The following is a 24,408-nucleotide window of genomic DNA, read 5'->3' as shown; positions in this document are numbered from 1 at the left end:
GAAAACTGATGTCTTAGAAAATACTAAATTAGGCTCATGGTATACCCAATTGACTGATTTTATGGTTTTTAAAGAAACCAAAGAACCTGAGTTTTGCTTTTAGTAATCCAGTATGTTTTTATTCTTACTCTCCTCCATTGTAACACATTGGGATAACTACCAAATAGTATTTATATTCACTGGAGCAGAACAACTAAAGTAGGACTGGAACTTTGAGACTGACTTAACTATTCTCAGTTCAAGGCTTCTGCCAAAAATAAAACATATCAGCAAAGTTATTACTAGAAGTTTACATTCTTATTTTCCTGGATAAACAAAATTATTCAATTCTCAGATCTGCAAACATTTAAATGATTCCCCTAGTGAAAGTCAATATTTACATATCCTAACGTACTGGAGAGCATGTTAGCTTCCTGCATGCAATTTTCTCACCCTGAGATTTAGATAACATACAAGAATACACCACCAAGTTTTTTAATACTGCTTGTAAAAGAGTCTCATACTGCTATTTAGCAAGATTGCTTTAAATTATGTTGGGGTTTTGTTTGACCGACAAACTTGCATTCACTAGCTGTTTTTTCCTGACTGTGTGTCACCATTATTTCCATTTGGCTGTGAAATATCTCAATAGATAAGTGCTGTTTTAAGTGTCTGAAGTTAGCACTTACCTGCTGGATGCCATATGTCCAGCCTTGCCTTATACGGTCCCTTGCCCAGACATTGTGAGCATTCTCTGCTAGTTTATCCACCATAGCTTCTTGAGAGGGGGTCAGTTTGATAAAACTCAGATCCATGGGTGCTGGCTTGTATCCACTCAACAACTGATAGCTGTTGAATAAAAACAGAACTTGCAGTTAATTTTTTTTTTTCTTGCTGAAAAGTAAGAGAAACCACAAAATAAAGAAATAACATCTATGCAACATATCTATATAAGTATGATATCTGCCTTTGAACATAAAGAATAATAATTTAAATTTGATTACTGATTTGTTTTTGATTTGATTCTGTTTCAAGCTAATTGCATCGTGATGGGATGAAGTAACTGGTAATGAAAGCTACACAAAATGGTCTAAACTAAAATTGTTCTTAAACTATTTTATTAATGCCACATAGTCAAAGTAGTAGGTTAAGATGTTGTTTATCTAAATGCTTATATCAACAATATTATTTCTTCCTCTGAGCAGATGACAATACTTATTAAATTCTATCTACTTCCTACTGCAACAAGAAAATATATTCTTCCTGTTGCATAAAGGGATGCTAAGAGACAGAGCAGGTCAAATGGCTTACTCAAGACCAGTTTTGAAATCCACCTTAAAATGTTTTCATAATAATTCATACCTTAACTCTCCTTCAAATCATAGGAGCAAAGGCTTAAATTTAAGCATGACTTCAGAAGAGAAAGACAGCTTCCTCACTTTTTTAAACACTCCTAGGAATGCTACTTTTATAAAGTAATTCCCTTCCCATTAATTATAGAAATCTCCTACTTTACTTATGAGCAAACCTTCAAGAGAGGACATAAAGCATTAAAGGTCTTTTCCAACTTCTGTGATTCTATGATTCTATTTCTCCTTCAGCGTACAAAGCACTACTTTGGTTGAAACAAAAGGAGTCTCTAGAAAACAAGCAACAGCATTCTCTCATTGAAATTTTACACCCTGGGGTGTATAAAGAATTACTAGTTTAAATAATTGCTCAATTATTTCCTAAACAATTCTGTAATTTTCTTTATTTGTACTGACAAAGAAGAACCCATAAAATTAAACAGTATTTATCCCCATTTATATCCTAAAGTATTCAAATACTTTATCAATCTTAATTAATTCTTTTCTGTAACAACCATCTTAAAAAACAGTTAGACAAATTATTTGTTGAAAATAATAATTTAAAACAACCAGGTATTTAAGAGGGATAAATAAGAGGTTGAATCTTCCTTCAAAATTACCACAATAAAAAGAAAAAGTTTAGGCTAGAAAATAACAATTCAAGAACATCATTCTAAAATCAGCCCTCTACATAGTTTCCAATCTGCAGGTTTCTATTACAGCAAGCCCCCACAGGAGTTCACTGCCCTCAGTTACCTCTCATCAAATTTCTGTGAAGTCACTTCAGTGAGATGAGTAAAACAAGACAGTAATGGAAACAGTGAAACATATGGAATTAGCACACTTGTCAGGTTGGCAATTACTGTGCTCTTTCCAGTCACACTCCCCTGCACAAGCTTTTAAGAATACAGCCACAATGTTTTCCTTTCCTTTTTGCTAGTTTTTTCAATCCATTATATGTGAGGTATCAAAATTCTAACTTTTTATGTATGGTATGACTTCAGGTTTCTACAGTTATGATGGTTAATGACATTAGAAAGTCTCAACATTATTGGACTTCTTATATTACAAATTATAATTTCTTCAGACTTGAGATTTAGCTGCAGTTTTTCAAAAGCAGGAAATTTGATTCACTTGAACAATCTTGCAAATGTACATATACTTCTGCCCAGGAAATTCAGAACAAAAATACAGAAGGCCCTAGATATCTTTTCTTCTTTGAGAGATATACAGTTATTTTGGGATACCGAAACTGAAGAACAATTTGGGGGGGAACTTAAAATAATACCGTGCTTTTATTCCCATTCATTCTGGCAAAACCACCACATCAGGGATTCTGAAACTGTAATATCAATGGTATGTAAATCTGTGCATTATGGTAGATACCAAAGACTTGATGGTCCAGGTTCTTACAGCTACCTCGTAGCTGTCAAGTATTACCTAGAAGCCTGCAGGGATCTTGCCAGAATGAGGCACAGGCTTTTGGCTCACAAAAGGAAGAAAGAAGATGTGCTTTAGTTAAACGTGCTGGAGGTTGCTACACTGGCCTCAGGGACTGCATGTAACACAAAGCTATGGGTCAGTGAAGGATTTCAGTGAATAATGGAGATATGCAATATCAGAGGAACAGCTGTTTCCGCACAGAACACATCCCTGCAAAGAGCAATGAGGTGCTACTGGTGGCAGGAACACAGCAACCAGCACTTACCATTGCTCTGAGTCATAACCAAGGAAACTAAGTTACTGTCTTAAATTCAGGAATAACAGACCATGCAGAAGTTCGCTCCTAGTAAAACAGTGGCATTTACCTTTCTGACTTTTTACATATTATATCATCTTCCTTCATCCCCTGGGCTCAGGTGTATGCTGGGCAGTAAGGCTGTCAGATAGGAATAGGAAACTAAAGTTCCATTATCTCAGCTGTATCCAAGATCCCAAGTTCTTTATTCCCAAACTCTGTGTGCGTATACTGGTGCTAAAAAGCCAGGGCAACTTGGCTGGGCCATGAGAGCTGGTTTCCGAGCTGTGGTAGTAGAGGCCACTATACCACACCAGGCTAAGCCCAGTCCTACCAATGCTGATGCCAACATCCAAGATCACTTGGAAAAAAGTCAGATGATTTTACTGGTTCTCTACACCTTAAGTCATGGCCATTTGAGAACTTTCAAAAGGGTCACCTTTAAATATCTGCAGCACTGTAAAATACATTGGCAAATTTACTGTAAAAATTCTTTACAAAGCCTCTGTGATACACACAATATATAAAAGAAATAAATAACTGTGAATGTCAGACATTACAACATAGCACAAAAAACCCTAAAATTTGTCTACACATTAGGTGACAAATATCTGGAAGAAAAATTGTGAATTATGGTATGTGAAAATTGCTGAATATTCCTGAGAATACATGCATGTACATGCATGCCCAAGAACTAATAAAAGTAGAAGTGTAAATATTGAATTGTTAAAATAGAATTCACTTAATTCACACTGCCTAACAAGAAGACACACTGAACTTACTTCTTTGGAAGTTTCATTTTTTTCACTTTTTCTTCAGCACGTTCATCAGCAATTCCAACATGGCAGCCTAATGCCAGCAGGGTTCTAGGGCACAGAAATCAGAGATTAATTACTGATAGTGTTTTGATATTTAGAGTTCCTACTGTTTATAGTCACACTATAGTGCCTACAAATGGCAATATAAAACAAATGAGACCAATGGAAATTATTACAGTATAATATGGAAAGATCAACACCAGCCTTTTTGTATATGTAATAAGCTTTCTGATAGTGTTAAGAAAATGCCACAAGATGTTCCAAAAAATATGAGTAAGGTACTTCAAAATGTAGTATCATATAGTATGTTTAATCTGAGGTATCAGTTTGAAGATTGCCCTTGAAATATTATTTCTGCCTTATATACTTATTCATACTGCTTACATACGCATACTGCTTCATACCCACATATTTATATGTTTTGTTACTTATGTCACAGTCATAGAAAGAAAAAAGGCATAAAATATCACTTATCCTTAGAATGTATCTTCATTCTGAAGAAGCTATTATTTAGAGATTTCAGTTGGATCTGAATTTTTTAGGACACACTTCTGAAGAGAGAATTCACAGCAGAATGCATGATAAACATTAGGCCAAAAGTGCCATCTTATTTGATCTAGACAGTGTGTCTTGTACCTACCATGAGGCTCATACTACACAGCTACTGAACCAGCCCATTGTGGCCTGAATCTGCAAAATTCAGGTCATTTCAGAAAACAATCACTATTTATATAAACTTAAAACAGGGTCAACAGTATTAATTGGGTTTCTGATTACTTCAGACTTCTTGCTTTCCTTATAGCCACACTGTTCAGGAGCATAAATTTTAAAATCTCATTTGTCTCCAGGACTTGATCTGTAAAGTATTAATTATTTGTTCCTGTATCTATAGTCAATGTTGGCTTATAGTCTTTCTTAAGTCTAGGTACATTGATAAAATATTGACATTAAAATTAATAGAAATCCTAGACAAAAGTCAGAGACTTAACTTTGGAGTCAGATGAGAATTTTCTCAAAACCTGAGGATGATAACCATATTTTTAAAAGAAACTGATTACACAAGAAATCACAGGTGTAAATACCTTAGACTCCATTCCAAATTTTCCTGAAGTGGAAGAAAGGTGTCAAACAAGGTTTTTATTTGTTCTTGCCACTAGCTAAAATGATATTTTCTAGTATACTTCAACTATATTTACTGTTCTTGAACTGACTTGGGGGGGGCAGGGGGGGAAAGAGCATAAATACTCTTCTAACAGTATTTCTTTTGGCAGATGAATTGTCTGTTTCAAGGAGATTCTTGCAGCATATTTTTAGTGCTAGCTACATGAAGTAAGTCCTATTCCTATGGACTGTGAACCCTGATTTAAAACTAGACAGTAGAGTCAGAAATGAGGAAATATCCAGTGGCTCCTTCCTGCAAAACACACTATCTGCTATGAATACTCCATGCAGCTAGACTTCAACTGGCATAAACAGTATATGATTCCTATAAAGCTATCATCAGCATAAGTAGGAGAACATATCTAATAGTGAAATGCAGTACAGAGGAGGTAACCTCTGGTAACCCTAATTTTCCTGTAATGTAAGCCAGGAATTATCTCTACCCAAACAAAACAAATTCAAATAAGACTGCCACAGGAGGATAAAATGACAGACTGTACTGGCAGAATCTGAAAGACCATTAAAGCTCTTCAAACCTAAGTAAGAAAATGAAAAGTGGCTGAATGTAGCTCTCATCATCACAATGGTAGATGTAATTGTCACACAAAACTGAGTAAACACACCAAAATGGGAAAGTCAGTCCCAAAAAATAAGCAAGAACAACCAGAAAAATATGCAAGACCAAACAATAAAACATATATATGAGCACGTGCAGAAACAGTATGAGCAAGCATATTTTAATCCCATGACATTTTCAGAGGCAACTCATTCCTGCATCTTGACATTTCCTACAGTATGTAATTTTTATAGCTCATAAAAGTATTCAATCTTACTTAAAATAAACAAAGATCCCAGTATATGAAAAATAAATGTTGTATCAGATAATATGACTTAGATCTTCCTTGGTTTCTAACTCTCTCATCTGGCAGCAAAACTGACAACAAACCACAAAGGAAAACAAGATTACAGTCAGCATTATTCTCCATGTTTTGCAACTATTTCAAGTATGCAATTTAATGCAAATTGTAAAGAAAATTATTAGAAGTTTTAAAATAACTTTTTCTTTCCTTTCCCCCCCCATCAAGATTGACAGCTAGTAGATGAGACACATCTAGTACAGAAATAGTCAAAATAGGTTACAATTCAAGTCATCATCTATGGATCACCTAGAACTGATTAGTTCACTGATTTTTCAACATTTTCAAGCATGTAGAAACAAAATGAGCAAGAGGGTCCTAAATCCCTGCACAACAGATGTCTACGTGATAAATACAACGCAATACTACAAAATTAGAACTTCATTTATCAGAAAACAAGGACTAATCCAAGGAGGCAAGGAAGACTTAGTTCACTAAGCATACACATTTTAAAACCCACTGAAGGACTGAATGCTTTATATTTTGGATATTATCCATTTAATGGAAAGACTTTTTCTCGAGTAAGCAATAAAATTAATTAAAAAAGAGCAATCCAAGTAATCCATAACATGTATGCTTATAAAAAAAAAACTTGGGGATTTTTTACAGGGTTAGATTAAAAAAGCACTGGATCCTGAACCAATAATCATCTACGGAGTTATTAAATTTGTTCAATACTTAGTGGAACATTAGCAGAGTGCATTTAATTATGAGGGCATGATTTTTCTGCTGTTTGAGCCATATTATACAGAGTATTCTAGGAAAATATCTAACCATAGTGGAAGTTAATGACATCATCTTTTGTAGTTTCATTAAAAAGGAATAATCTATTCTGACTCCTTAGCACATTGCTCTGCTGATGAGAAATGCTCAAAAACTTCCCTTTAATTCTAATATCTACCCATAGAAAATTTTAACTTATTTTCTTGCTTCCAGTTCAATTTCTCTCTGAGTGCTTTACCTCTAAATAATGGCAAGCTATTAGGGTCATAGATATGACCCTAAGTACTCAGTTTCACACTGAGTAATTTATTTACTGTGGGAATGGTAGATCAGTAAATAGTGCAGAGAAGCTGGCCTGAAAAGAAATTTGCAAGAAGTTGTAGAAGGAATGTTCTACATAGCTTTCCACTATGAGGATATAAAGGCCTTTTCTTAGGACAGTATATTGCACCATCAGTTTACATGGCAAGGATTTTAATATAGGACAATTTTTCACAGAAAAGTAAAATCACATGCAGACATTCATCCTTTTTAATCTCTCTGAATAGTAAAAAGCAACTATATTCTAACAGGAAAAAAAAAGAAAGAATAGACTAGAAGTATGGCTGACTGGAGAACCACATCTACCATCAAGCGTTGATCAGTTTGAGAAATATTTCTACATGTTGGCTACATGCAATCCTACATATGGGAGAAATTACTTACACTAATAGATTTTTCAATTAATTCACAGCAAAAAATTCACACCTCCTTGACTGAAAAACCTGAGGTGAGGAATTGTATCCTTATAAACCACAAAACTAGATTACTTCAACAAACCCTTTAATGTCCCATTGAAATTTTCTAGCATTCCAGCTGAAGAGCTTCCATGACATTCACACATCTAACCACTCATCCACAAAAGGAGGGAATGCCTGCTGCAGTTTATTCTGTGGCAACATGCACACTGACACAGAAATAGCAGCAAGGGGTCCTGAAGCAAAGTTCTTAATTTAAATATCTATTGAGTGTCAAAGTGTGTTTTATCAATAAATAAAATTGAAATAATTAAACTAAATTGAATAAAATCAAAGAAGCAAAGATTTTTTTTTTCAAACTTTGGATCTATTTCTTTCATCCTAGATAAAGACTGTCTGAATTTTCATTTCACAACCAGCATTACAACAATAATTCTAAAAAGACTATCAAAGTCATTTTCAGTGCCAAATACATAATTCATTAATGTATCTCACTCCCTCATTTGCATATTATTACCCTCTCCTACACATCAAATTTTAATTCGCATCTCAATTTATAATTCTGGAAACTGCATCTTCTTACAAAACTCTAACTATAAATTTCAAAAGTTCTAGCAACTTACTTCAGTGTTTCAAGTGACATTTGCAAGTTATAATTTCTTTCCTGCTCCGGCAATTTGGAGAACTCCACTAAGCATGGGTGTTGTCTTTTGTTGTCGTCTCTAACCTGAGAAAAAAGTAAAAAAATAAGCTTAACATGCCTCAAAAACTAAAAGAAATTTAAAACCAGTCCAATCCACAAGGTACTTAAAGCTGATCCTGTTAGAAGTACTCAAACCGGATGACACCTCAAAACAGAAAGTATTCTGTATTCTCAGAGCATGATCAGTGTTCAACAAGGCAGAATTTGCATTTGCAAATAAACTTCAGATTTGCCTATCTGAAGTGGAATAAATGTAAATTTGTGCACGCTATTATACAGATGTTCACAGGAAATATGCAAAGTTCAATAACAGTGCAATCTACATTGTTTTAATATATAGCCATAAAGTAGCATCTCATCTTCAACCCCATGTTTCAAAAATTCTACATCCAGTTTGTATAAATATGTTGATACAGATAGCACTGAAATCCTTACCCAATGAAAATAACAATGTAAAAGAAATCTTCCCCATATCTTACTTCTGAAAATGTTTGTTTCTCAGTTATTTCTAGTACATAGAAGCGGAATATGACTGTTAGGAAGTCACATATAAGTGGAACATGAATTTACTTTTAGTGTAGTGATAGAAGAGACATACAGACTCTAATTTACAAAATCCTACATTTTATAAACATGCAAATATAATCAGAAACATTTTTAACCTCCTCTATTTTACAAAGGTTTAATCTAACACTAGGCATAACCTAGAAAGGCAGCCTCGGAGGCTGTGATAACCAAGCACTCTATAGCTCATCAACTTAGCATCATAGCTAGAGTTTAGCCAACAACATCTACTATGGCTTGATAAAATACATTAGTTTGAAAACATTAACTAAAAGACCCCAATGCAATTGTTAACATCTGCCCAGTAACATTTTAGTGTCAATCTTGTAAGGACCACAAGTTCACCATTTATACTAACTTTTAATGGTTCAAAGTGGAAGTTATTGAAAAATAACATTATTGATTTTCGATCAATCAGATAATTCTGCTGGAAAACTGAATGCTAACAGTTGAAGTTAAAAAGCCTAATTGTTATAATTTTTCAAAATTGATATTTACACTACTACTTAATCTAGTTTATTTAATGTCATGAAAAAAAACACATTTCTCTATAACATTGCTGAGTAACGTTGTTTTTGCATTTTGATCCAAGCACATAATTCTCAAATTGAACAGCAGTCATTTATTTATGTTTTGGACTAAAAAATCTTTACAGTCTCCAGGGGGTATTTATCTTGATTTGATAGGATTAATGTTCTTGGACAGACAACACAAGCAATTCAACTGTCAAACACTTAAAAAATTTAATAGACGGTAAAATGAGAAATGTCTTTTACTAGCAGTGAAAATGTTTATTTACAGATTCCTAAAATCTTTGGTAATCTGTATATTAAAAAATTGAGTATAGTCTCTGAGTTTAGATCTGTGTACAGCTAATTTAAGTCTTGGATGTCAGGTATTTTCCTCAGAAATCCAAATTAATTTATTTCCCCTAGTGACACTATTTCTGTCCTACAACTACAATGTATAATAATTCTATCATATAGCAAACATATTTTGTCGGTTACCTTGTAGTTTCCTGTTTTTTTATGAGAACAAAATAAAAATCTACTACCTTGCAAACAAATTACATTAGTGGCAGAACTCATCCATCAATTCATAATTTCTGTGGCTCATTTTAAATGTGCAGTGACATTGAACAGAAAAAAAGATATGCAGATGCATCTGATTATTTCAATAGCACACATATTCAGAGTTAAATTATTTTTCTACATTAACTTGCTATTTTACTTTGTTACATGCATAGAATGCAGTAGTAATAGGACATGCAATAGTGGGTATCAGTTTGGTGATACAACATACAGATCTAATGATGCAGACATGTAGGAGGAATATAAAAGTCTACAGCAGAAATTTTTGATAATCTGGAGGATCATTTTAAAAGTCTATCTATTAGCCTTTAAACTTTTAGACAATGAAAAAACACCACTAGCTACTACATACAATGCACCTTGCTCTGAAGTAAAAAGACAAAATCTAATATTAGAGGGCTTGTGTGCATCTAACCAAGCTAATTTCTGTGCCATGCCTTCCCCCACTACTTAGTAACTGCAGTGCATGAATTCAGATAACTAGAATTGGCAACAGTGGCTTAAATGCAGCCAATACAAAACTGGGAGGAGCTGTTGACACCTTGGAGGGTAGGGAGGCCCTGCAGAGAGACCTGGACAAATTACAGGCCTGGGAAATCACCAACCCCATGAAATTCAACAAAGGAAAGTGCCAGATTCTACACCTAGGGTGGGGCAACCCTGGATGTATGGACAGACCAGGGAATGAGACACTGGAGAGCAGTGCCAGGGAAAGGGACCTAGGAGTCCTGGTTGACGGCAAGCTGCAGATGAATCGGTTGGAGATGAATCAGTGCCCTGGCAGCCAGCAGGGCCAACCCTGTCCTGGGGGGCATCAGGCACAGCATCACCAACTGGGCAAGGGAGGGGATTGTCCCCTCTGCTCTGCACTGAGGTGATCTCACCTCGAGCGCCAGAGTCAGTTCTGGGTGCCACAACCCACATAAAGTCATGACACTGTTAGAGAGTGTCCAAAGGAGGGCAATGAAGATGTTGAGGGGAAGGCATTTGAGGAGCAGCTGAGGTCACTTGGTCTGTTCACCCTGGAGGAGACTGAGGGGAGATTTCATTGCAGTTACAGCTTCCTCAGGAGGGGAAGCAGGGGGCAGACACTGATCTCTTCTCTGTAGTGTCAGTGGCAGGACCCATAGGAATGGCTTGAAGTTGTGTCAGCGGAGGTTTAGGTGGGATATTAGAAAAAGGTTCTTCACGCAGAGGGTGGTTGGGCACTGGGACAGGCTCCCCAGGGAAGTGATCACAGTGCCAAGCCTGAGAGACCTAACGAAGTGTTTGGACAACACTCTTGGACACAGGGTGGGACTCTGGGTAATTTGCTGTGCAGTGTCAGGAGTTGGACTTGATGATCGTTGTGGATCCCTTCCAACTCCGGGTATTCTATGAAACTGATAAAATCATTTGTGAGGAACCAGTATGATTAAGAAATCAACCTCCAGAAAATGATCAGCATATGCTCTATCAGGATCCCAAAGAGAGTGCATCCTACCACAATGCATTAAAGCAAGGTAATTTAAAATGTTCAACACCTATTTTCATTTTGAACATAACTAACTTTATCACTTGGTACTTATCATATATGGTTTAAATAGTGTTCAACTGTACAATTAGACTCTCAATATGTAATGGTACACTAAGAGTTCCTGCAGATTGCTGCACAGCTGGTATGATTACACCACAATTAAAATGTTTTCATACATTAATTTAACTGAGGTTTTGCGTTTGGTTTGGTGGGGAAATTAACTACAACAAAATCTAGAGATCTTCGCTAGTAATCATATATTTTTAAGTACTGCTGTATGCTAAACCAAATAAACACCTATGCCCAGTTATCTTAAATCTGCAACGTGAACTCCTCAGAAGCCCAAAAGCTTTTTAGTAACAAAAATAGAATACATGCATGTTTTTACACTTATATTTAGTACATACAGCATGTTTCTATATACTCTTCACAGCAATATTTCTTCATAAAGCAGCATTTGGGAAATAAATAGTGAGCATAATAACATGATCATTTTTTACTGATGGAATGTTGAAAGAAATTTTTTTTCATACTCCATGAAAAGTAGGAAAGAGATAAGAAAATAGTTATGTACAGCACCTAATACAGACATGAGACTGAAGAAGTGGAGAAAAGGAAAGCAAAAATCAGATTTAACGGAATTTTCTAATGGCAATACTTATTTGGAACTTTGAAAGAGTCATGTCAGCACATGTAAAGAGAACCAAGAATAGCTGTTTTCATTGGCTTATTCCATCAGTCAGTTGAACATCTTGCTCCAAGAACAAATAGGAGGTGAAAAATTCACTATGTGCTTTCTGTGCTGACAGTTAGACTGAAAATTTCAGCACCAAATTGTCGCAGACATCTTTTATGAAAAATCCTTTCCTTAGGATTTTTTCTCCTAAGAAAAAATGAAGAGAAGCTGAGAGGCCTCAGGAACAAAATGCAAACAATGGTTATCTATTGCTACGGAATGCAGCAGGTGGATCTTTGATTGGCTCAAGTTGGTTGTTTATAATTAATGGCCAATCACAGCCCAGCTGGCTCGGACAGACAGTCCAAGCCATGGGCCTTTGTTATCATTCCTTCGTATTCTATTCTTAGCTAGCCTTCTGAGAAAATCCTTTCTTCTATTCTTTTAGTATAGTTTTAATGTAATATATATCATAAAATAATAAATCAAGCCTTCTGAAACCTGAAGTCAAATCCTCGTCTCTTCTCTCAACCTGAGACCCCTGTGAACACAGTCACACTAAATACCTTTAATACCAGAATGTTTGTTCAGAAATTCCCAAGTCCCATTGGTTTCCACATGCTTTTGGTAGGATAGTGTTTAAAACCTTACTAATTTTGGGGGCAATGATGAAAAATGCAGTTCCATTAGTACATTGAAACCAATGTACTAAATCATACAATGCAATTAACAGAAAATTAAGTTGGAAGGTACATACTGGTCCATACTGCCAACCAAGTTCAATCTTATTCATAACCCAAAGCTCATGGATGTTCTCTGCTAATTTTTCTCTAATCCTTTCCAGGTGAGGAGGCAAAACAATCTAAATAGAGAAGAGATAAGAGAGGAAGAGGCTATTACAAATAAGTTGCTTGACATGCCATCCCAACATTCATAACAGACAAGCTTCATACAAACTGGATCTCAATAAATCCCAAGGAAAAAAAGCAAGTTTGGGACAAGGTGCAAATTCAAACAAATGAAGTAAAATAGACATGTAATATGTATGTGTTTAAAAAGGAGAATGCAATCTTTCATTGCCATACCTGGCTAGTATCTACAGGAACTGGAGTGAAAGCTGCTTGTGAGAGAGAAACAGTGGGACCCAATAGGTCTCTTGTGTAGCTACGATCCTGTTTGTACTCTCGGCTGTTCTCCACTTTCAGCTTCTCTTTTGGCAGGACAGCTTCAAAGCATGGAGCATATCCAGGTGGAGGAAGGAACTTGAACTCTCCATGGCGACCTCCAAGCAAGAAACGAACCCTGTAAACATCAGAATTACTTTAGATAACCAAGACACTTCTGGTGGAAAGCCTAATCAGTCTCTAAGCCTAAAGAATATTAAATGTTATTTTAAAAAGGGAAAAAAAAAGGGGGGGGGAATGTCAATGTTGCAGCTTCTTTTCATTGTTTACAGTTCAATTTTCTCTAACTGCTGGTGGTTTATGATGTAGGAGATTGAAAAAACACAGAAAAAGTAAATGATTCTTTTTTCTAGTTAATTTTACTTCACTGAAGATATTTTAAATCACAAGACCAATAATCTTTGAGAGACAGAATAATCAGTTTATTCAGCACACCTATAAAGTAAGCAGCAGCCTTTTAAGTCTCCAAAGGCAGAAATTAAAACCCAGAGTAATCAATCAAGGACTTCAGAACTCTCTCCATTGAGGAGGTCTCCATTCAAACTCATTTGAGAAATGAACCTAAAACCCTGTGGTTCTTTCTTTTCTCTCACAAAACACTAAATCTTCAGGACACAATACAAAATCTCCTAAATTTCCTTCCCTAAAAGAATTTTGTGTCTTTTCTGTTTACTGAGTATCTTATATGATTTTTGTTAATGCTATACCAGTACCCACTCAAAAACTGTATGCAGCACAAAAATAATATCTGTCAATAATATCTCTGATAACAGAAATAAAGCATGCAGGTTTATAGTTTTGCATTTTGTAGCATGCAGATCTATGATTTTACTACATTTTCTCTCCTGTACTGTCAAAATCAAAGTCTAAAGGAGTGTATTCTGCATCTGGAGCAAAGGATGGGTGTGTGCTCTGTGTGATAGCTTTTAGCTTCTGTGGTATCCTTTGAATGATCCCTCAGAGAACATTGCTCCGCCTCCAACAGAAATCAACTTTCAGCCTCCACCTTTCTATCGCCAGTCCTAATAATGTTGGTCTCCCCACTGGAACAGCACAAAACCTTTTTTAATACTATAGTTTCAAATTGCTCAATACATGGGAGCAGATGTTTGGCACCTCAAGTGTGACTTGAAATTTTACAAAAAACCAATACAGCAACCAGAATACAGATTGAATTAGTTTTAACTCATGCTGCAGAAGAGGAAGTGAATGACCACTATTTCTTAAGGTAAGTGCAGATAATGCCTCTTTTAATAATAGTTACTACCTCATAACAGGTGAATTAGGGAAAATATATTTTTAATATCAAAGGCTGATGCAAAATGCTGCCCTGGAGTGAATGTGTAGCAATGTATCAGCAAAGAAATTATTAAGATATTTTTATTATATAAACCACCAGAATACGCTGGTGTGCTAAAAAGCAACAGATGCACTGCGTCTTCACGACTTCTTTGTAGCTCTCACTATTCAAGAACTGGAAATTTGCCAAAAAAAAACAACTTGTCAGAAAGAGAAATGAGAGCAGACATCCTGGGAAATATTCAGCATATTGATCTATACAGAAAAAAAACCCAAAAAAACCCAAAAAACCAAAAAAAAAAAAAAAACAAACAAAAACCCCCCCCCAAACAACTCCATGGGATGCTAACTTTATTCCTGCAGAGAAGCTGACAACTGGGAAGAAGAGGCCATCTATGTTGAAGTTTTCAAACATTCCTTGAACTGGCTGACCATTTATTCGGAAAGAGATGCTGGGGGCACTCAGGTCCAAACAGCAGCTAATAACATCATCAGTTCTTAATAGATGTTGGTTGGGAGAATTTACTGATCGTGCTACACAACCTATGGAAGTAACAGAGACACATTTAGTGAAACTTATGAAAACCACACTGGTTTTCACAGCAGCCTAAAAAAGAGAAAAACATCACTTTAGAGCGTAAGCACATTAATACACAAATATCTAACCTAAGACATCCAAGACCTGGTTTTAATCTGGCAATATCGTGAATAGCAGCATACAGTCACATCAAAACAGCTCTCATCATTCTGTCTTCAGACCTTTATTCAAGCCACATCTCCAAACACTCAGCTTAATCCTTGCAAACCAAAACAAATAATAAAATAAATAATAAAACTCAATTACATTTAATGTGAGAATAATTACTGATATCCATATAAAGAGTCAAAATCAAGAAAACTAGATTTTATTCCTCACATTGCAACCATTAGTACCTAATATGAAACCTAGCATACTTTTCTAGAGAATGCTTCATTATTTAGACAAAGAAAACTATTTCACTTTGAATTATTTATGGAAAATTAGGTACTCCCTGTTAATGGCCATATCATGGTACCCTTCCAAACTTTTATGAGAATATATGCTATTCAGTTTCATCATCAAACTGCAAACCAGCATTTTTCAGCAATATACAAAGACAGCTGCATTTTGAAGGCACATATATTCAGTAATATATGTATGTTTTAATCAGTTTTTATGAATTCTAGAGGATTATTCTATCTTACATCAAGTGTACACAAGCACACCTGCTTCCCAAGAGAAACAAGCTATAGAATTCAGAAGTAGAAAATGTTTTTGTCTGAAATTTACTGTCATCTACAGTACAAAATTTTTGAAAAAACATGGAAGCTGTTTGAAAACATGTCTACATATGTTTTCCAAAAATAACTTATGCACTGTCTGCAAGAGATACTTCATGATGCATACTAAGAACAGAGCACTAACTTTTTAACTAGGGCATCCAACTTTTGTAAACATGAAAGACTTAACTAGCACTACATTTCTAGGAAGAAGCTGAAGGCATGGGGTTTTATCAGAAGCAGAAATAATGAAATCATAGTAATTTTTCTACAAGCTAATTTTCATGCACGTATCTCCCTAACCCCCGAGGAAAAAGAAAAAATACCAACACTTTCAAAACTCTATATATGAAAAATGACTGTGATACTGCCAGATGAAAATATCACAGCTGAGAGTTACTATAAAATAAATCACAGAAAGAAACAATCAATAGTAGGGATAACAAAACACAAAAAAAGCTACCAATGAAGAGTGGATATTTCATTCCCCTAAAGAATACTACTTGAGACCAGATGCCATTTTGACACTAAAATTGTGGCAAATATAGGCTATGGAAATCAATGCATGCTGACTGCTAACAGAAATATGTATTTGTCATTGATGAATATACAGTATAGAAATTATCTAAATGTCTTTTCTGGCCCTAGGCTTTAAGGATCTGTGAGTTCCACTTCTCCATAATAGGTTATTTCAGGACTGAAGAACCAAACGTAAATTGTTTGTGATTCTTGTACAGGCTTGGTCCAGAACAGAAATTTGGGGGCAGAAATTATTGTTGCTATTCATTAATACAGTAAATGTTTCATGGTAAGAAGGTTATTCTTAAAATGCCATTGCAGAGATTATCAAGACACAGCCTGAATTGTGGAAGCAAAAAAAGGCCATTATTTTCAATATGCAACAACTTAAAGTTCTTCCATGTTTGAGAGGTATGTACGTGTTACACAATATTATCAGCAAAGAAAGGAGACCCAAATCTTTTCAAACCTACCAGCCACATCCATAACAGATGAAAAAAATTGCAGATACATTTGTGGTCTGACCTATTTTTTTTTCAGGAGGACTTGAGAACCACAAACAACAATTTTTTGTGTTGTTACATTTCTCACTGAAAAGTTTGCAGTGGGTAGAAAAATAATTTTGATTTTCAGTTAGCCTTTGTTTCCTCCCTAAAAGTAACCTTAAGTACAAAAGCTATCTTGGTTAGCTCATTATTTTCAGGTTCTTCTGTAATAATACTTTTTCTGTCAAACTCAGTCACGACACTTGTAATGAGACCATTAATTATGCATCATTGTTCCAAAGTAATTCTCACTACACACGCGAGGCTAAGTAGCAGCTTCTTGCCTAAGATGCCACTCCAGTTGATATGCTATTATTTATTAATAAAATCCATTGCTATTTTGATTGCAAAGTTCTTTTGAAATGTAAAACTACATTAATTTCCAAGTATCAAGCTTCAATGCCTCAAAACTGCAAAAACTTTGGATGAGGGAGCTGACTCTCTAAATTATCTCTCTTGTCTGCTAAGGTGCTTAAGAAAACTTGCTCATAACTTTATAGTGGAAAGAACTGCCAATCTAAAAAGCCTTTCACAGTTTCCAGGCTGTTCTCTAGTTCACCACTACCCAATAATCTCTCAAAAATCAAAAGAAAAAAAAAATCTTCTCAGCAAGGTGAAATCACAGTAAAATCTCCTTTCAGAAAGTTCAGGACTGTCCAACTGTAGGACTACCTATACTAAATTATATCTGGGAATCTTTTCACAAAAGTCAAAAATTGGGAAAAAGATTAAGAAAAAAGAGAACAAGCTATCATTATTCTGATTTTGCTAAGCTAACCTTGTCTGAAGAGAGAATAAGGTATTTGTGGAATCAAGAATAAATAAAAATGCTTTAGATACTCAGTTCGGCTTTCTCTAAACCTAGAATCTTCATGCATAAATTACTATTAACAATTGGATCCAAAGTAAGCCAAGAACATTTTAAAGATGAATACCTGAGCAAATATATCACATGCAAGCTAGGAATGTTATTCTGCAAGTTTTGCAGTAATCAGTCCTAATGTATGCAAATAAAACATCACTACATAAAAAATACCTTGTTTTAAATGTATGGCAAAAAACATATTTTAAAATCTTCTTCACCTCTAAAGTATCTCTCAACTTCTAAAGACTCATAATAAAAATCTGGCTTGAAAAAAAATGAAAAAAAACCCAAAAATCTAAAATGAAGAGTCCTGTTACTTAAATCTCTCAGACTGTTCTTACACTACCACAGAGGAATTACAAATCCAGATGACTGTTTGTTGTACTTCAATTTTTGCAGCTTTGAAGATTTAAATAAGATTTTCATAGTTACCATGAACACACAGTCCCCCTATCCACCCACCCCCCAAAATCCCAGGCTGAAATCTAAATTATTAGTCTACCTGCATTACTTCATACAAACCAATTTTTTTTCAATGGACATTGTCAGTTTAAATCATATTCTGATATAGGGTACTGTTTCTGTATATTTCAAGTGTCAGCTGAAATAAATGATTCACTTTGCTGCTGTTAAAACCAAATTCACTGGGATTGCAAACACAATTATAATGTTTAAACAAAAGTAACCAATAACCACAAAATACCCAAGAGAATACCTGACCACAGATGTAGACCATCAAAGCCATAGGAATATAGGTCATCACCAACACCATTTCCTCCCCATTCCGCTCCTCCCCCTGGGTAGGGTGAGTAGCCTTCTGTTGAAGCCCAGCCCACTCGCAGGTGAGTTGATTCTGCAGTCACAAAGGGCTCTAGATGGTCCACCATAAGTTCATAGTACCATTTTCTGTACTGGGCTGAGCCTTCACTAATCCCCAAGAAGATGTTGGGTCGCATGCTTAAACAGAAAGAATAAAAGTAGTTATTAAAATCTTATCTCATGGACAAGATGAACTGCTTGGTACTTTTCATTGACTGAAATTTCAAGCTAGTTTTGTGTAATTAAAACAACGGAAGTAATTTTACTTCACGGAAACACAGGTTGGAAAAGACTGCAAGGAGCATCTGGTGCAACCTCTCTTGATGAAAGCACAGTCAGGACAAGATGGCCCAGCATACTGTCCTGCTAAATTTTATACGTGCCCAATGTTGGGTAATCCACCATTTCCCCAGCAAGATTATTCCAATGAATGATTCTTCTCATTCTGAAAAATGTTACTCTTTTCTCCAATCAGAATTTCCCCAGGAGATACTTGTACCCATTACCCTTTGGCTTTTGCATGTGACTCCTGGCTGCACCTGTTCCTCTAACTGGAAAAATGGAAAAAAAGAGGTATCTTCAGTTCCAATACTTTTCACTTGCACTCCCAAATCTGTATAGTCCTTCTTGATTCTACCAGGTTTCAGCTTGCTGTGCCATTTATGCCCCCTTGAGAAGAGTAACAATGGATGGCAATCTGTGCGCTGAACAAGCTGAGGCACCCTCTAGGCAACATCTTGGACATTAGTTCCCAGAAGGCAGTATATTTAGTTATTTATTCATTCATTTTTTCTGGTGAAAAACGGTCTATACATTTTAAGTTAAAAAAATGTGTGCTTCAGTAACTGAAACAGTATTCTCACTCAGATGCAAATAGTAATTTGTTTATGTGTTTGAACAATTAGTAGATGTTAAATCCTGCAAAAAAAACCCCACAGCTATTCACCAGTTACCAACGTAAGTGTAGTAAGTACACATTGCAGGTTTAATTTTACATAGCAAACTGCATTCTGTAACACTTATCCATTCAAGAGAGTAACATTTTAAAAGATACAAAAGTGAAGAGTCATTCTGTTTGAAAATTCTCTTGTACCCCTTCCTTCTTTGTTCCAAGTCCTGTATAACTCAGTAATTTGCAGTGGTTGTAGAAATCCTTAATATCAATTTTATGCTCTTACTGCTGCTGGTTTAACAGTACTTCACAAGGCTACTTTAAAAAGGCAAGCTACTACTGTACTTATTCAATATCTAGCTGAAGAGCAATATGTAGAGTCATATCATAAGGTCATGAGGGAGGAAAAAAAATGAAAGAAACCTATGCTTTTCTAATCTGATTTTGGGGATAATATTGAAGATAGACTCACATACCAAAAAAATCTCTCTTCAGGCAGTCATTTCTGTGTCAGCTTTGTACTAAGACATTCAATCTTGAATTAAAATCATAGAGCACAGAAGCATCCAAAATCAATACTAGTTATATTTCTTCAATGGCTGGTTACCCATATTGTAAAAAATCTTTTAAATTTCTAGACTGAGTGTATGTAGTCTTCACATTCCTCCACTAGATTGGGTTATTACTTGTATCAATATTTTCTTTCTCCATTCGTGCTGATTAATCAAAAAAATTTTAGCTCTAAGCTAGTCTCAGTGTGCTTTCTGGTAGAGGGAATGCAGGGGGGGGGAAGAAAGGCTGGTATGGGTAGCTAAATACAAGTCAGTGTAAAAGCAGACTCTACTGATCTGGTTGCTTATAAAATAACAAGTTTTATCAGGTAAGACCAATACACTGTCCTTCTAGAAGCACATGGGTTGTCTTTTTCCAAATGTTTAAGTATAGATACTATTCACATTGTTCCAAGATAAAAATTTAATGTACTTAAAACCAAAATGTGTTTGAGAAATCTATCTTACAGAAAATTAATATTATTTGTAAATTATTACTCTTTTCAGCCTAAACAGAGTAGCACCTTTTTATGCTTTTGCCCAGACTTCACAACTTAATCAACCTTATCAGCCAAATTCCTCTTGCTCAAAAGAGGCTTGTGAATAGAATTTTCCATGAAAAAGTATGTTAAAAAGCAATATCTTAGAAAGTTCCAGTAATACCCTGGAAAGTTCTTTTGCAAATATTTTCGGATCAAAGTATACATGTCTTTGTCTAACACTAAATTTCTTCAATGATTCCTTGTTCTTATTGACCTTTGAAGAAAATATTTTTTTTTATAACTGCAAGAATAAGAATCTTCTCATTCACACCTTTCTGATGCAAAGCAAAAATATGGAACAACTAATATGCTTTTCTATCACCTTTTTTGGGAAAGACAAGTCTGTGTTCCTTGTAAAAGATCCAAAGTCATCCCAGAAGCTCAATCACTAATTGCAGAATCACCAAGGCTGCAAAAGACCTCCATGATCAACAAGTCTAACTTTTGATCTAGCATCTTCATGACAACTAAACCACAGCACTAAGTGCCTCTAAGTCGTGTGATTTCTTGATCACTATCAGGCATGATGACTCCACCACTTTCCTGGGCAGCCTGTTCCAATGCTTAACCACCCCTTCCATGAAAAGCTTCTCCCTGATGTCCAATCCTCTCCTGGTGCAGCTTGGAGCTATGTCCTCTGGTCCTGTCACTGGTTGCTTGGGAGAAGAGGCTGACCACCAGCTGGCCACAGCGTCCTTTCAGGGAGTTGTAGTAAGTGATAAGCTCTGTCCTGAGCCTACTCTTTTCCAGAGTAAAAAAAACAGGCTCCTCAGATCCAGATCTGTGCTCCAGATCCTTCCCCAGCTCCATTGCTGGGCACCGGACACACTCCAGCACCTCACAGTCCTCTTTGTAGTGAGGGGCTCAAAACTGAACCCAGTATTCCAGGTGTGGCCCCACCAATGCCAAGTAAAGAGAGACAATCAGTTCCCCAGATCCTCCTTATAATATACAGTGTAGGTTTTTTATGGTTTTCAGCCTCTAGTAAATCTTACACACTCTGAATTATAAGTACTATTTCTGTATTTCCATTTTCATTCTCAATCAATGATTGAGACTTTTAAAAATAAACAAGTTTGAGATAGAAGATCCCACAGATCTTCTCACAAGGCCACATTCTTTGGCCTCAGCATCAATTAAAACTCTCGAAAAAGAGTATTTATTATTTACTTAAAAATACTTGTAAATGATACTTTACCAATTTAAGATGTTACTAGCTTCATCTTGTTATTAATGTCTGCTTGAAGGTAGCTTCAAAAGTGAAAGGAAGGGTGAAGGCGCTCTCTAAATATTCTGCGCAGTGATGAAGGTGTTTAGCACTAAATTCTTAACTTTGACCAAAGAATCATAATTTTGACCTCAAGATCATAAATATAAAGGCAATCACAGGACATTAGCTGACAATACTTTGAATCCACAGCTAGATCTAGACCATAATCTTTAGAAAAGACTACAGCTTTGCAGGCTTAAAGTAGTTTAGGGCAGCTATAGTTTGTGACAGCTCTCACTGAGCCACGTTTCAAATTTATTCACTACAGCAAAGGGAATTTAAAATCCTTTAAAGAGGATTTTAAAAAGAATAACAAATCACAACAAAAGTTTTGGAAGTAAAAGATATTTTCTGTAGTGACTATTTCTTTTAAGCTCAAGTTGGGGTTTTTTTCTTCGTTCATAGATAGAGATTTTTTTCTTTTTCTTTGTACCTGCTCACATGGTTGACAAGGCGCGTCTGTAAGAGCAGATCTCTTCCTGGCAGGAGATTATCACAGATTAGATGTTGATTAGACCGCACAGCTACTCCATGACAAACACACAGGGAACACAAAACATCCAAAACCTGAAAAAGAGATTTTTTTTTTTAATCTTAAATACTTTTTCATTGTCATGGTTAATTACGTCAGGCAATGTAATACTCTATACCTTGTTAATGACATGTAATTTATCCAACACAGTGGTTTTATTGTAGAACAATTCTGAAATTCCCCTAACATTAAAACAATCACTTCCCTCACAAATTGTTATGTATCAATGTTTTTGCCAAAAAGAAGGTAATATTTCTCTTTGCTTCTTCCAACTGCTTCTATGCATTTTTGGATAAGTTTTATTTCTCATTATCAAAACAGCATTAAAGTATTTGAAATTAACTTCCACACAGAAAAATGAGCTTGCTTTGTTCATCTAAATATACTTGTTTAGTCTTTACCTACCTTATGGTTTCTTCCATGCTTGTCCAAAAGACAGATGATTGATTTAATATGTCCTTCCTTAATAATGTTGAGAGCTTCTGGGCTTTCTACCAACACACAGTGTAAAACCTCTAGAATTCCTGGGGGGGGAAAAAAAAGAATTATTTCATCGATGTGCATATAATGTCATAACTATACATAATAGTTAGCAATCTGTTGCTCATGAACATGAAATAGTTCCAAAAATCATCGTATATGACAAACAAACCCAATAAAGCAGCAGTTACTGCCATGAAGAATCATCAGCCTTAAAACGTTTCTCTGCAATGGGGAAATAAAACAAACTCCCAAAATGTGTACTGGACCAAATCAACACCTGCTTTGGGATCTTCTGCCTTTGGGGAAGGGAAATATTGTACATGTAGTTCATCATTCTCTGTTGCTACATTTGAGGCCACAATGAGAGAAAACAAAGGAGCTGAAGGAAAGCTGAGAAGCAGCCTTCAATCTAGAGATATGCAACGCATATTAGCAATGTACAGCTCTCCTCATTCTGTCTTCAGCCCTTTATTCAAGCCACATCTCCAAACACTCAGTTTAATCCTTGCAAACAAAATCCATAGTATGAGTCTTGTGCTCTTTGCCATGCCCTCTTTCCATTCAAGGAAATTGTAGCGCTGCAAACTCCCCTTCATGTGGGAAAAATAGTGGTTTTGTCTGATGGTTCTCAGTGAGAGTGCTCTGGCTCTTCTTGATCCTTGTGAGGAAGAGAACATCAGCTGCTACAGATAACCTACACTACCATCACCATTTATCCCCATACTATTTATTGGTTTTTCCAGAGGTCTGAGAGACATAGGCTGTCATCACTAATAAACAGTAGGGATTAATCAAGGACTGAAATGTAGAAAAGGTGAAAGACAACAGATAAGTGATCATTTGATTCATCCAGTTAACAGGTTTCAAACAAAGTGTGTTGATTAATATATTTGTAGACAAAATAATGCATATACAAAGAGAAAACACATGTGGGTAATGAGCTAGGGGTGAGCTCCCAAAGTGATTCCATAGCCCTGAAGGTTTAGGCACAAGAAGCCTTAATGATAAATAAAATAACATACTAAACTTCATTTTGGCAGTGGTATAATCTGTGTTGCAATAGATGTGCACTTCCATTACTCCACCATTCTATGATTCTATGAATACTGTCAGTAACAATATTGTTAAAAAGGGTAAAAACCTAAAAGTCATGAGAGCCAGCTAAAAGAGCAGATGCTCTGTAGCAACATAGCAGTAGCACAGTCCACCCAGCCTACAAACTAGATGAGATCAGGGGTAAACCTAGGGAGGTGAGAAAAGTGTTACAAAAGGATGCTTAATCTAGAGGGGTAATCTAGAACAAGATTAACAATTTTGTGCGTCACAGTGATCTGCGAATTCACAAAAATCACCATTCAAAATTGTCATTCAAAACATGGTAACTGGACATTTGCCACCACTCATTCTAGCACTGAAACATATTTATCAATATAAATAGTAATTCAGCATTAAATGACACCCCATAAGTGTGGCAACCATATCCTTGGAATTTTCTGTAGGTAGAGTCATAACCTTTTGTCTTGAAATAGTACACAGGATTCATTTTGTAGTCTTAATATTTTCAATAACAGAATTAAAAATCCTTTGAAGATGTAAACATTCAATAATAAATGTATGCTGTAAATTAGGTCCAGCT

General features: G+C 35.6%; 1 protein-coding gene across 1 annotated transcript in view; it reads right to left on the bottom strand.

Moving 5' to 3' along the window:
• The window catches only part of RYR2 (ryanodine receptor 2), a 384,696-nt gene that overhangs the window by 155,194 nt on the left and 205,094 nt on the right, over window positions 1–24,408 (bottom strand). The window contains exons 17-25 of the mRNA XM_066546800.1: window positions 22,695–22,813; window positions 22,191–22,324; window positions 18,399–18,640; window positions 14,806–14,998; window positions 13,058–13,274; window positions 12,730–12,834; window positions 8,046–8,149; window positions 3,849–3,932; window positions 669–828 (exon numbers count right to left, since the gene is read on the bottom strand). Coding sequence (XP_066402897.1) covers window positions 669–828; window positions 3,849–3,932; window positions 8,046–8,149; window positions 12,730–12,834; window positions 13,058–13,274; window positions 14,806–14,998; window positions 18,399–18,640; window positions 22,191–22,324; window positions 22,695–22,813 — 1,358 coding nt within the window. The remainder of the gene's footprint in view (window positions 1–668; window positions 829–3,848; window positions 3,933–8,045; window positions 8,150–12,729; window positions 12,835–13,057; window positions 13,275–14,805; window positions 14,999–18,398; window positions 18,641–22,190; window positions 22,325–22,694; window positions 22,814–24,408) is intronic.

This window comes from Molothrus aeneus, chromosome 3 (assembly GCF_037042795.1).
Source record: "Molothrus aeneus isolate 106 chromosome 3, BPBGC_Maene_1.0, whole genome shotgun sequence".
In the NCBI taxonomy this organism is placed as follows: Eukaryota; Metazoa; Chordata; class Aves; order Passeriformes; family Icteridae; genus Molothrus; species Molothrus aeneus.
Note: the sequence above shows the minus strand (reverse complement) of the source record. Positions and strands in the feature narration are given on the sequence as shown.